Here is a 14,400-nt window from a genome sequence, read left to right on the forward strand (position 1 = left end):
TGCACGGGCAGAGCTGAGCAAACAAATGTGTCAGCACTCAGAGCTCAACTTTACTTATGAGGCCAAAAACTCAATCTGGCTTTACCCCAGAAGTCCTCCTACACATACATATCACCCTGCTGTCTTGTCTTCCCATCACCACCTCCACCTCATTGCTGGTATTCTTTCTTTCTTTCTTTAAACCCGATCCATTGAAATCTTTAATTGTACATTAAATATGTCCTCATCCCAACTGCTGCAATTTCCAGCGTCATTGTCTTCTCAAATCTCTGATCTCCACTCATAACTCTGAGGACTTAGAAGGCAGTTGACAGAATACACACCCTCCTACAAAATGGGCCAAACCAGCAGTTTCTTTCTCTCTCCCCTCAATACCTAAACCCACCTCAGATGTTCTTCCAGCTGTCTCAGTTTCATGGTTTCGTTCAGTTTACCCTTCTGACCCCATATTCACCTCTCCTCCCATGCCTGCTTTCTTTCCTAGTAGTCTTCACCTTCTAGACATGTTTCTACCTCATTTCCTGCCCACTGAAACAATTTTTCCTGTCTTGACCAACTACAAAGCTCCTTCTCAAATGAAAGAGCAATGAACTAACCCATGAGTGGTCTGTCAGTCCCTGTGATAGCAGCTTGCAGTGAGCCATTCCTTTTCCATGAGGTCCAAGAGGCAAGAGTTGCTAATGTCCCTCTCCAAACTGTCCTAGAATATGTGGATAGGAGATGATGGGAAAAATAAAGAATAAGACTTTTTTCTCTTGGTCTTGTAAAAGAAGAAATATTCCTATCCCTCAGCTACCAAGGAACAGAACAGCACAGAAGAAAAGGCTCTGGCTTTTATCATCCTGAAGGAAAAAAGTCCCCAAACCAAAGACTCAAGTCTTGCCTCCACAGAACCATAGGAATCCCAATAAAGATAGTAAAATTTAAAGATCTGGATGATTTTATACCTTTTCCCCTTAGTGTCTACAACTTCTCTCTGAACTGATCTTGCTGAGCTTCTTCCACCCCAAGAGAGAGATGACAGCTGGAGATGTAGACATGGTCCCAAGAGCCCAATAGCACTGACACAGGAGTTCTCTGTCTTGAGCAAATCATGAAACTATTTAATGTCTCAGTGGTTCCAATTGTTAAACAGGTTTAGGGATACTGGCTGGTGCATCAAGGTGTAATTATCTGTAATGCATGTGATGTACAGCAGGCACTAAGTTTTGCATATTGCACACCAAGCATTCTGACTCTTTATTTCCTAAATTTTAATCATTTCTTTAAAACAAATGTTGCCAAATTGTTTTAATATGAAGAATAAATAATTTAGTCCAAACCAAATTTTTGCAAAAGTACAATTATAACTGCTTGTTTATTTACTTTTTATTATTAATATGGAACAGATGGCAAAACACACCAATATATGAGGAAGAACTCAGGGATTCAATCCCAGATAAAGCAAACACTAAATAGTAAACAGGAACTAGTGCTCATTTCCAGTATGGGACAGTGTGCTGGTTAATTGTCCTGGGGCCACCTCAAGGAAGGGTATTGAAGGACCGAGCAAATCACATTCCCAATTTGGCACATTTCTACATTGTGCAGCAGTTCTGTTCCATCAGAGAGGTCAGTCTCATCCCTCTCTGCTTCACTTGTGTTCCTTGTGGCCAATAAAGAACAAGAGGGGATGCCACAGTGCTGCAAGAGTGGTGGATCTGAATGCACATCCTTGAGAACAAGCGAGTCCATTTGTGCTGCCTGAGATTTACAGGACCAAATGTGTGTGCCCACATAGCACAGGACTTTATGGAAAGAATAGATTTGGCTTTCCTCAGCTGGCTTCCAGCTGGAGCAAACACCACCCTGACACTTCCTCCTCTCCCCTAGAGCCTTGGCTGCAGCCCCACAGAGCACTGCACAGTGACATGTGGCCACAGCCCTGTGCCCCACCACCCGCTGGGGAAACTCGGCTGAGCAGTGCCACACACAGCCCCACTGTGAGCAAACCCAAAGACTTCTTGTTCTCCTGAGGATGTTGCAGAGTGTTCAAGTGTTGTGATCTGTTGTTTACTGAGACAAGTCCTGCAGCTGTCACGCAATCTCCCTCACTGAGAAAGATAAAGTGAGTGCTCATGCATCACTTGCAGCTTCCTATGACATTCTGATCAGTATAATCCCTCTCTTCAGACAAGAAAGCAACCTGCATCCTGGCCTCTACAACCACTGCAGTCCGATAGGGAAAAAAAATCAACACCTCTTTGTCATTATTCAAGGATCCTTCAGTCTCTCTTCCACACTTGGAGGCAATTTTTTTCACTATCCTTACAGCTACATGTCTAAATCAGCCACTTGTGCCAGCAGAGGTGGTGCTCAGGACAACCACTTTCACTAGTGAGGAGGTAGGATAAGGCAGAGAAAGCAGGGCTAAACTCTCCTTGAATTTTTCCTGCAGGTAACCAGATCTGCCAGAGAAGCAGAAGTGTCTGATTGTGGTGAACATCTGAAGCAGAAGGTGATCCTCCTTGCTGGCTAAACAAAGACTGAACTGGAGATGCCCAGTTTAATGCACAGTTTGTGCTGTGTAGCTGCCAGGCCTACGAGGACTCTTGTGTTCTGCAGACAAAATTCCCACCTTGAGGCAGTTAGAGCAAAGAAGGAGAGCACAGGCTGTAAATTCCTGAAAAGATTTTGAAATTAGGTTGTTGTCATAAGAATCAGTGTTTTAAATTGGAAACTGGCTAATAATAAACAATCCCACTGACTTCAAGAAAAGTACATATTCAGAACCTGACTGAGATGACACTATCTGTGGGCTTTCCAGGGTGAACCCTGTATGATAAAACAAGAATATTTATTATGAGATTGCTAGTACTAAGGGAACTTTATCAAAACATAATGCCATCCTTCAATGGAAGGTTTTAGGAGAATGTGCTATGTTAACAGTCACCAGAAACAGATGTGCTAAATAAATGAGGTCTGCTGTACCACTGCTGTATCACAAACTTGTTCAGTTAGGGAACTATATTAAGTAAGATTTGACATTGAAAATGAGGTCTCTCCAAGGGATGTCTTTGTTTGGACTGAACCACAGAAAAAGAAGATAAGCACTTCACTTTAGATTTCCACTTTGTTCTTTTTCTCTGATGTGTGCCCAAAATCCAAAAAAAAGGCTGCCCATCTCTATGTCCTAGATTCAGCCCCTGTGCCAAAGACAGGACCAGGCACATGCTGCTGTTAGCCTCAGTTATACCAGCAGTACCTCTGGAAAATATCAATCAGCTACTTTGTTGCTCACATGAGTTTTTCATGGCCTTGGTCCATGCAGAATGGTGACCTGAGTGCCTGTTCCTCCACACTGAGAGTCTACTCAGTCCTGCTGCTGAGGAAGCCTCCCTCTCATCAACACCACCACTCATGGTCACCGGCTGCTCCTTCCCTTGAGCTGTTGTACCTCTTTAGAGTTTTACCTTCCCTCACTCCCATATGTTAAGTTACTTGATCACTTCTGAATCTTCACTGCAAAATCTTCCTTTTCTCTCCTGCTTCTCATGATTCATTCCATCTAAAGCATTTTCTGAATGAAAGGCATTCTTCCAACCCTCCCTTTCTTCCTGAGGTCCCAAGAAACAGCACACTGAGTAATTTTTTCAATCAAATCTCATTGCTATTATTTGTGAAGTGCCTTGGACATCATTAATGAGGAAGTCTTAAAGAACTAGCATAATTACTGTTACAATTATTATTTTGGAATAAAAAATATATTGAGAGCAGTTAGGTGTATTTTTCTGAAGTTTTGCTGAGAGCAATTATTTCCCTAACTACTGTATATTTATGGCTTTATCAGTCATAATTTTCAAACAAATTCTAAATCAAATCTAAATAAGATAGTTCTGGTTTCCATTTGCCACAGTTCTGTTTTTCAAGATTAAAAGTAAAATTGCTACAAGCCTTGCTTAATGGAAACAAAATCCATACTGAAATGCACTGAAGGTCAAATATTCAGAAGCACCCACAGGATGCCACTAGTTTTCAGTTGAAGCTCCACCATTAGTTAATGTTTGGGCTCCCTGCATGGAGAACCAAGAGCAGCAAGGCTATGAGCTAGAAGACAATTCTCCCATAATGTATTGTGCCTTCCCTTAATGCTCACATACACCTTTAATACTTCACCTCACAATCTTCATCCTTCTTTAACTAAAATTTTGGTTTGGATTGTCAAAATCTCACTTGCTCAAGAAAAGTGTATATCTTGACCAGAATTTCCTATGGGGCTTTCCCAGCTGGCCTTTGGAGTTGATGAATGCTAATGTGCTTTTTTCCCATCAGTATACAGTAAAGGCAATAATGTATTAGTGACCAATTCAACAACAGTGGGAGTGTTTGGTGAAATGTCAAGAACTTTCTACACAAATAAATCATACCTTATTATCCTTCAGCCCACAAAGTTAAAATAGCTTTTGCTTTCAATACAAGAAAACATTTAGCTGCTCCCCACAGGTTTCAGTGTTTGAATCTGGACACATTTCTATAAAACGTTGTTTAAAGAAATAAAATATTGAGAAAATGCATAGCAAGCTACATTCAAGTCACCTGAATCACATTTATCTGGTAGGAGGTAATAATTACAGACAGTCTGAAGTAAACTCCCAGATTTAAACACTCCCAAACTAAATCACTTTGAAAACCTGAGGCAACAGACAGAGCAACTTGTCTGCATCTAGGAGAGATTGAGGATTAGACAATGGATCACATGCCACACATTGAGAACTCACACTGGCCATGATGGTACAGTCTGCAAAGCTGAGGTTTGCAGTCCTGAGGAGACCTAAGCTATTTAACCGAGTCCCCCTCTGTCCTGTGCCTCCATATGAGATCAGTTGAAGGGTTTTTACGGATGAAGAAAGGCTGCAATTATTAAAGCAGGGACAAATTATGTTCTTCCAGCTTACCCTAACTGCCATGACCCAGGGGGAAATGTCCTGAGAGACAGAAAAGAGAAAAACCTGTGAAGTTATCATACTTTTTCCTGAGCATGCTGATTTACTGGATTAAATTATTAAGAAAAAATAATGGCAAGAACTGCAAGTGGAAACCTGTCTACAACTCATTTCCAGTGAAGTTGTGACCATCCGAATGATTCACATAACACCGATGAGTTTGCAAAGTTTTAAGCACTTGGTAAACAAGATGAAGCCAAACACTTTGCTGCCATTACAAACATGAGTGCACATCCCTCATGGCTCTGGCTCTTGAAATAACAAACCTTATATAGGAAGGAAGATATAACATGGAAGATGTTTCTGGTTTTCCCAAAAGGCACGTTACAAAGGAGCTCCAAATGTCTTTAAGGAATAGCAAGAGTGTTTTATATCCAAGAAAGAGCTGTACAACAATGAATTATACTGCTGGCAACCAGGACAGTAGGACACAGGCACTGCCCAATTGGAAATGCAGGCACTGATCTATTGACAGTAAAACCCATACAGAAAAAAACGAGAAATATGAACATGATTGACAAGAAGTAGAAACAAATTCTCTGGTGTTTGGCTTACAAGAGTGGACCACAGGGGAGCTGTGCTGGAATGACAAACTGTTTTGTGAAATGGGACTTGGAAGCATGTGTACACGCATGTATAAATAAAAAGGGATGCACTAAGAATACACTTGACTCGTTTCACCAAATTCTCAACTCACTGAAAAACAAACAAGCATGCAACATCCCTAATGTAGCTACCCACTAACAGTCAAATAGGTAGTAAGACCCAGAAACAGCCTCCTGGGAAGTAGAAGATCATTTTCTTATTGATCTAACAAGGGAAATCAAACTTTAACTGGATTTCCTTTAAGCACAGAGTAGAACAATCTAATTATGAAAAGTCCAAACTGGGTATGTTATTATTGCTGGAACTGTACAATGAGCACCATTTATAAGCCCCAGGGAAACTGGGGCACTGTTGTGATAGTTTGGTACTGTGCAAACACACAGGACAGGGCTTGCAGCACAAAATTCCTGTTGTGTCCCTCAGGATCTCCATGCAGGCTGTGAGGATAAACCATTCAGCTCATGTTCCCTCCCCGCCCACATCTGTCCTGGCAGAGCAATGTTATCTTTAGAATTTAAAGTGTGTAGATGTAGAACCAGAATGCATGCCCCTTGACTTGTCTAGGCCATTTTCTCTATGTCACATGTAATAGCACAAATAATTTTGGGAATGGAGTCTGTAAAGAAACATTTCTTCAGGTCTGAACACAGCTAAAGTAAAAGCATTTTACATACATATTAAGCATTTTACATACATATTATCCTTTCTGCTTAAATGGGTAGGACATGTACTGGGTTCTATCTTTCTTATCCACTCTCATAGCAAGACAAAGAGATAGAAAGTCAATCAAACAGATGATTGGCTAATGTGGATGAGATACAATAAGAACATAAAAATACAGAATTTCTCAGGAAATAAAGGGAAAATAGACAGAAAGAAGTTTTACTTGGATTCTTCATTCTTCTACAACAAGAACATTATCCAACTGGATGTTAAGAATATAATCTAGGGGTAAAGTATAAAAAAAGAGACTGAGCACAAGCAAAGTGGGAACTGAAGACTAGAGAACACAAAACACGGTATGGCATCCCATTTGTCTGGTGATGGGAAGCCTGGTTAGCAAGGTTGTGAAAAAGAAGTTATTCAACCCCTTTGTAACATAAACTGTTTTGTTAGCCTATTCATTCTGGCAGTAAATTAATGTACCCTGTATGACTGAATGGTCAGAGGCCTTATTATTATTGTGGCCCATCCACAGAAAATTGCTGGTGTAACATAATCCCTTCCCCTGGCAGCAGGAGCATCAGAAGGGCTCTGCTGGGGTCACTGTTTCAGTCATTACACACTCCCATTGTGTACCAGGTTCTGATTCATGAGTCCATGCATCTGGAGAGCCACAGAAAGCCCCTGAGGCACACTGTTAAGCAGAGACATCCTCAAAGCAATCTGGGAACACCACATAAAATTAGATTCCCCTACTTGTCTACCCTCGTAGCCTAAACCTGCATGTGCTGGCATAAGAACAGGGTATAGCTTTAAGAGAAATCAGATTATGAACTGAGATATGGTTTTGGACATGTGAGCCCTCTTCACCAGGCCTTGTGTGCAGTGGACAAAAGGTGCCTTTAATTTAATTCCTACAGTGTATTTTCCAGCTGAGCTCTGCAGCAGAAAATACAAGATGAAACTGTATCATGAACAATCATAAGGAAACAGGTGCTGTGAAAAAAACATAACTCTGAATCTAACTTGGGTTTAAGAATCTCAAATGATAATCTGGATCATTTTCTTGATGCATCTGCAATTTAAATCTTTCTTTTGCACAATTGTCAGGTTCTAATTAACTCACCAGTTTTTGCCCTCTAACATTGAAAAAAGGAAGGGAAAAAGAATAGTGAAAGAAGAGGACAGATTTTTTTTCCCTGTGAAATATTCATGCCTTATTAAAAAAAAGCAAACTGGCAGATTATGAGTGTGTTTACACAGACATCAATTCTGCAGAGTAGCACTCATATAGAGTGCCCACCAATTCCTCAACTTCAGGAATTGGGGCTTTTAATATTCCCTGCAGAATGATTTACCTCAGTGCAGGATTGCTGAGGCACATCCTCTAAACTCAAAGTTTGGTGCTCCTGGTTAATAGAGAGAGCAACACTTTCTCTCTTTTCTGTACCTAAATATTTTAATAACTTTTTTATTTACTGAATTGAATTTCACTGTTTTGTAATAGCAAGGGCTTCTCCTTTTGGCCCTCCCCACTTAAAACAGATGGTTAGATTTATTTAGCAACTAAAATCAAGATTTATTTGCCAGACCAAGGTTAGAGCCAGTGCTGTATCATATAGGCTCAAAGATTCTGCTAATTTATTTTAATCTACTTAAACCTTTAAGGCATGGATAATGGAAAACAGACAAGAAATCCCTTAAACTTTCCAAATTAAGAGACAAGAGTTTCCTCCTCTGTGAAGAATAGTAAAGCTCTCTAGAAGAACCCTGAAAGGTCAGCAAGGAAGCTTTTGACTACTTTCTTCCTGGAAACCCTATCTCAAAGGTCACAAAACCACAACTGAATTGCCTTTAGCAAAGAACCTAACTAGAGACACATTGCAAGGTACTCGATTGCCTTTAGCAAAGAATGTAACTGGAGATGCATTGCAAAGTCTTAAATGGGAGCCACAATCGATATTCCAACATTTCGGAGGAAACCATTTTTAGTAAGGAGACTCAGCAGCTGCTGATGCTGGCACACTGAGTTGAACACTAGTCTGGAGCGAATTTTCAAATAATAGTGGTACCAATATAAAAATCTAGCTGTGGATAAGTGGACAGATTATCCAGACAACAATTGAGGTGTACATGACATGAACGTTCCTGGAAAATCTGAGTGGATAAGGACAAGAGAAGTCCCACGCTTCAAAAGAACAGGAAAAGAATTGGCCATTGCAACACAAAGGCTCCCTCTCACATTCAAGTTAAATGCTCAGATGAAGGACAGAAAAACTACTAGTCCAGGTGACAAACACATAACAAAACCAAACCAAACCAGGAATGCTACAAACAAAAGCACAGCCACTCCCTGCAATTTTAAATCAACTTGTTTCTCTTGCATTCAAGCGTGTCCAAATTCTCTATCACATTTCACTTATTAAGTGTCTGGCTCCAGCAAGCCAGGTGAGGCATTATTGAAACCAGTTAGAGAAAAGGAAACTGAAACACACTTTCAGCATGGCACAAGATTACAGGGAGCCTGTAACAGAGTAGAAAATTGAGATTCTTAGACCAGTAGTCCCAAAATGGCCTGGATTAAGTGACTGCTGTGAAACCTCAGAATTAAAACACTGTAAAGCATCAAAGGGAAAAGGATTCGTCAGGCCACTTCCCCTGGCCTGTGGATCAGAGTTGTAAGGAAAAACAGCACAGACTAAACCTAAATGGATCTTCCAATTGGAATCTGGAACAGGAATAGAAGCTCTTACCTTCAAAAGCAATTGTGGGGTGTTCTTTCCTAACACATTGCTGATGTTCAGCTTCAGTGTATTCAGGTGCATTCTGTGATGCTGAGAGATGAAAAGCAAGAAGAAAAAGGCTTGGCAATGACAGGGAAATGGCCTTTAATCTTGAAACAATCATGACTGAAGGGCGGCTGCACATCTAGCTTCCAAGACAGGCCCACGGAGGATACCTGAAATACAAATAATTCCTCTTTCAGAAAGGTTCCACTTTCAGAAAGGCAAATGCTTGTCCAGAGTGTGTAACATGGGGAAGGGTGGAGTTCCCCTTTCCTACCAACCCTACTTGTGCTTAAGTATGTAAGGTAATATTCCACAAACAGCACAAAAAACCAAACCAAACCAACAAAAATAAAAACTAAAAAAACCCACCCCAATTTACAACCATAAAGAAGGGAAGTGCACAGCTCCCTAAACACCTATCTCTGTGTACCCTTGGGGTCTGTGTCTTATAAAGCACCTGGTCTGCAATGGCTGGCACCGACGACATGAAATTTCAACTATCCCAGGTGTAAATGTTTCCCCCAGTGTGGACAACTCCCTCCTCAATTTCAAAATGTGTCCATAGTAAATTCCCTGCTAAATTCAAGACAGTGCTAAGGAAAGGCCAACATCAGTCACCATGAAAACTCTGTTCTAACATGTGATTCATACATCTGACCACTGCTGCTTAAATTGTCTTGAAACAAAACAAGCCAGTATAAAGGTCTTGCCAGGAAAGTGCTAATTGAGGTAACATAAAAGTTAGAATAATCTGAAGGGGGAAATGGTGAGAAGTGAGTTGATTGCCTTCATTATTATGGGATGCTATAGCTCCCAGTCACAAGAGCTGAGGCAGAGCTCAAGAGGAGGAGCATCCACTCTCAGGCGAGGAGAGAGGAAAGTCATGCCTTTTCTACGTGAGCATTTTTAACAACAGTAGCAGTAAAGGCACAGCTCTAAAAATTCTCCCAGGCCTACCAGGCCTGAGGCAGAGGATGGAGGATTAATTAGCCCATGCCACAAGCTCCCCAAGATGATGCTGCAGCTTAAGAAAATCTGCATTGCTAAATTTAATCTTATTGATGTGCATAGTATATTTTCCTACGTGACTTTTTTCAACTATTGCAAGCACGTGTTTTCAAACAAATAGAGTCTCCTACCTTTAAATCTTACCTAGTGATAAAGCTAATTCTGATCAAATTCACACATAATGAGATTTTCAATTCCTGCAGATGTTATTCATAAAGTTAGTGTAACAGTCAACACCTGCAGTATCTGATACCTCTATATTTTTGTTTGGAGTCTCTAAAACACTTTCAGTGACCCAAAATGGGCAGGCTGATGGCAGGTAACATGAGGCACTCATGCAGGATTGTGTCTTGGAGCAAACTCCAATATAGAGGACAATATTGTGACATCAAGGAGTTGAAAGAAACTTTTAAAGGTCTTCAGGCATCACAAGAGCAATAAGGGACTGCTTACACCAGAAATGGGAGACAGTTGGTTTGAAAAAATGGATCTTGTGTTTTATTCTTGACTGTATTTCTCTGTGATTTTAAGCATGCATAAAGATGAGTTGCCAGTGCATCCATTCTGCACGTCCTCAGCAGCAGCTCCATTCCTCTGACTGAAAATAGCATTGGCATTCAGGGCTCGGGGTAGTTCTAGGGACTTGGTTTCCCAACCAGTGTGAGTGAGACATTACAACATTTCACATTTTTTCCATCCCCATATGCATGCAGATTTTATGCAGTGATATATAAAATCCCTTTCCAGCTCTCCAAAAGAGGTTCTACAGCACTTTACTACGGAGGGTGACTGTTTTGAAAAACACAGCAAATATAATGTTAAATTAAGAAATGGGACTGGCAGAAGGAAGAGATGTGAAATCATTTAGAGCTAAGGCCAGCACAGCATTAAGCACAAGCATACTGCAGGGTGTACACCACTGAGTACTGTGGCACCTCACATGATGGACATGTTGTATGAGCCACACTGTAATAAAAATTATTGATGATGAAGCTTCACATTATATTTTCAACCATTGGATTAAATGATCCTTTTTTTCCAGTAAAAATCCAGAAATGAAGCACAGCACAGAGATGTGAAGGCCAGGGAGATGCATTTTGTATAGCTTTCAGATGCACTTAAAGTCAAAGCCAAACTTTCCTGAGATAGGAGATGGTTGTTGTGGGAAATGCACAAAAGGCAAAAAGAACTTTTTCATTGTCAGATATCCTTGCTGGAAACTGGAAAAGACAGTCATAGAAATCTCACTTTATGCACGCTCTACTACTCCCAGTGCAGCCATTACTGGCTAATCCTAGAAAGAAGGTACTAAACTAGACAGACATGTAGTCTGAGCCAATATGGCCGTTTTAATGTACTAATCATCCAAACAATGATCTCAAGCTAGGTGAAAAAAAATCTTAAAACAAAGACACTTGATAATGTCCTATGCTCATGTGCAATCAGCAGATGAGTAAATTCAAGTTTCACACTCATTATGGTCATGAAATTATAAAAAGTTGCATACAGGGAAGCTTCATAGCATCCCACAGCCTATTCTGTGCCAAAGCAGAGTACATTTACTAGTGTTTTGTCTGGACTAGTTGTAAAATGTGCCAAGTATCTGGATTTCTGCCACTTTCCCTGGGAGATTTTACCACAGTCCAAGAGACTTCAGTGTTCCTTAGAAAGCTGTAACCAGTATTTGGGGTAAAGTTCCATCTTCTCTTCCTTATTGTCATAGGGAAATCCAAAGTGTGCATAAAAAGAATGGTTTTGAACTTTAAGCAGAAAGTAATAAATTACCAAACCAAGGTGAAAAAGGAATATGTAAAAAACTCATATCCTTCACTGTGTTCTGTACCTCCTACATCCAATTGCATTCATCAGATGTGTGGAGCATTTGTGTGCTGGAAAGTTGAGGAAAACCAGTGTCATGTGCAGCTCTGAGCTGGTATGTAACTGGAGTCAGAGTCAGTGGGAAATGCCAGCTTGATCAAGGGCAACAGAAGTCAGAGCCCTAGAGCTGAACAATATTGAGACAGTGGATAACACTGAAAAATCTTAGTCCTTCAACCTGTCCTTTCCCAGGCTTCCTTGTTCACTTTTTCTCAGTATTTTAAGACTCTAACTTGGTAATTCCCAGCTGCAGCAAATTCATTTCCAAAGAGAACCCCACACTTCTAATATGAAGTAGTGCCATGTGCAAGCACAGGTCAGCTGTATGCCAAAAGCAAGCTCATAACTGCCTGGGAGAGTCCAGCAGTTATGAAGTGTTTTAATGAAATGAAATGTTTTCATTTTACTGGAGGTGGCCAAATCTAAGCCTCCCATTTTGCCCAAGCTGCAGATTTTCCCTGTGAAGCCCAGAGTATGATCAGTGCTTAGGGCCAGTCTCCATCCAGACTGCTAAAATGCTGCACATCCCAAGCACAGCCCAGAGTATGGTGCTTTGCAGTGCTGGAACTTGCCCTGGCCTTAAGCCATTTAGATACAGTTAAATGCTATAAAAAGAGCTGTTCTTATTAGACTGTCTGCTCAGAATGGCTTAGGGCTCAAGAAACCAGTTGTCAAGGTTTCACTGCAGATGAGAGACAAGAGCTCAAATCCCTGGTTAAACTGAAATCTCAGACAGGACACATCATTTCAATTCTTTATTTGCTCATCTTGATGCGAGTTACCACCTTGGCTACTCTTCTCCCTGGTTCAATGCAGACACATTAAAAAGAGATAAAAATGTCCAAAAATATTATCTGTCCAAGTTTATCTGCCTTGTCCCTCATGAAAGCTGTCCTCCGAGCCTCTGCAAAGCCCCAAGGGCCAGTGATGGGGCAACTTTCTCCCCTTTTCTACTCCACCCAGTGAATCCCTACAGCCCTCTGACTGAAGAAGGTCGATAAATTCAGGCTACACTGGATTTGGTGACATTTGCTCCACAGTCAGATATTTTATAGAGCACCACTTCTGCCACCATCCTCTTGTCTCTTAAATCAGGCTATCTCAGCTCACTGGCCTCCCTGCCTGTAGTGGCAGTGGCAGGGGATGTGCAAAGAGCTGCTCCATCTGGGAAAGGCACGAGGTCTGCACACTCAGAGCACCTCCAAAGCTGAGATTTGCACCCCCAGTGCCTGTGTGAGCACAAACCCCTTCTGCCTGCCCACCTCCCAGCCAGGACATTCCATGGCAGCCCAGAGGGACAGGGTATAATTCTGCTTTGCCTTGTGGCTTCACCCCAGTGCAAGGGCAGCGTTCAGGGGATCGCCCACAGTCCCTCCCTTATTTATTGCCAGGGCATGAGTCTTTTCCAACTCACCCCGTATTGTATCATTGCAACTCCATTGATTTCACAGGAACTAATCCTGATTTACAGAGGGTAACTCAGATCAGGCCCCTTTTGACTAAAGCTTTGTGTCTAAAAGAAAAATACCTTCAATCAATCTTCAGGGCTTTAAAACAAAGCACACTTTAAAAATGGCTGTACCAGGAATTCATATCCTGCTTTCCTCTGACTGTAACTATCATTTTGACTTAATAAAATGTGACAGTAAAGTTAAAGGATAAAAGAAAATGCTTCATCTTTCATTTTAAAGGAAAGACATGCCTTTAAAAAAGACTAAAAAAGGAACCTCCTGCAAAAGCTTTAATTCTTCTGTTCAGGATCTTTTGTGATTGCCATAGTTATGGTTTTATTAGACTGGGATAGCAGAGGGAAGAGGTGCAATGGAAAGATGTGGACATTAAAGTATTCAAAAAAGTATTGGAAGAATAAGGGAAATAAATATAAACATTGTAAAGAAAGACAGCTCAGAAATGTGGCTATGACAGGCTGGCACAGGAAGCTCTGCCCTAGAAAACAGCTCCAAGACCAACAAAACTATGGTCCTTTATTCATCTGATGCTCCTCACGCTTCCCTCCCTCTCCAGCTGGAATCCATCCCACCCAACTGGCTCCAAGGGCCATTCCACACTATCGAAGAAAAAGCACAGCTTTTCCCTCTGCCCCTGGCCACATGCACACACTCAGCCCTCAGCTGTGCCCATGGATCTGTCTTACAGCCAAAACATGCCATGCTGCACTTCATGTCCAGAGGTCAAATCTCATATGCACTGTTAGACTGGACTTGTGGGTACTGAGCTTCTTTCACTTACTTACTTTGTGAGGCAAATCTATGGAAATGGTCAAACTCTGGCTGAGATGAGAATCTGTGAAGAGATCTTGTTTTGCTTTAATTAAACCACTCTACAGTCTTCATAAGAATTGGTGAGCTCACTTTGGATTTCATGGCAGTTTATATGCCAAAGGCCTTGCTCTGGCTGTCACCAGGCTTGTGTGTACCCACCTTGTTCAGGGCTTCCCATGGCCTCAACTGCAA

At 41.3% G+C, this 14,400-nt stretch overlaps 1 protein-coding gene across 1 annotated transcript in view; it reads right to left on the reverse strand.

Moving 5' to 3' along the window:
- The window catches only part of SEMA5B (semaphorin 5B), a 197,772-nt gene that overhangs the window by 118,355 nt on the left and 65,017 nt on the right, over positions 1-14,400 (reverse strand). The window contains exon 4 of the mRNA XM_058027940.1: positions 9,005-9,210. Coding sequence (XP_057883923.1) covers positions 9,005-9,179 — 175 coding nt within the window. The 5' untranslated portion in view covers positions 9,180-9,210. The remainder of the gene's footprint in view (positions 1-9,004; positions 9,211-14,400) is intronic.

Source organism: Melospiza georgiana, chromosome 7, assembly GCF_028018845.1.
Source record: "Melospiza georgiana isolate bMelGeo1 chromosome 7, bMelGeo1.pri, whole genome shotgun sequence".
In the NCBI taxonomy this organism is placed as follows: Eukaryota; Metazoa; Chordata; class Aves; order Passeriformes; family Passerellidae; genus Melospiza; species Melospiza georgiana.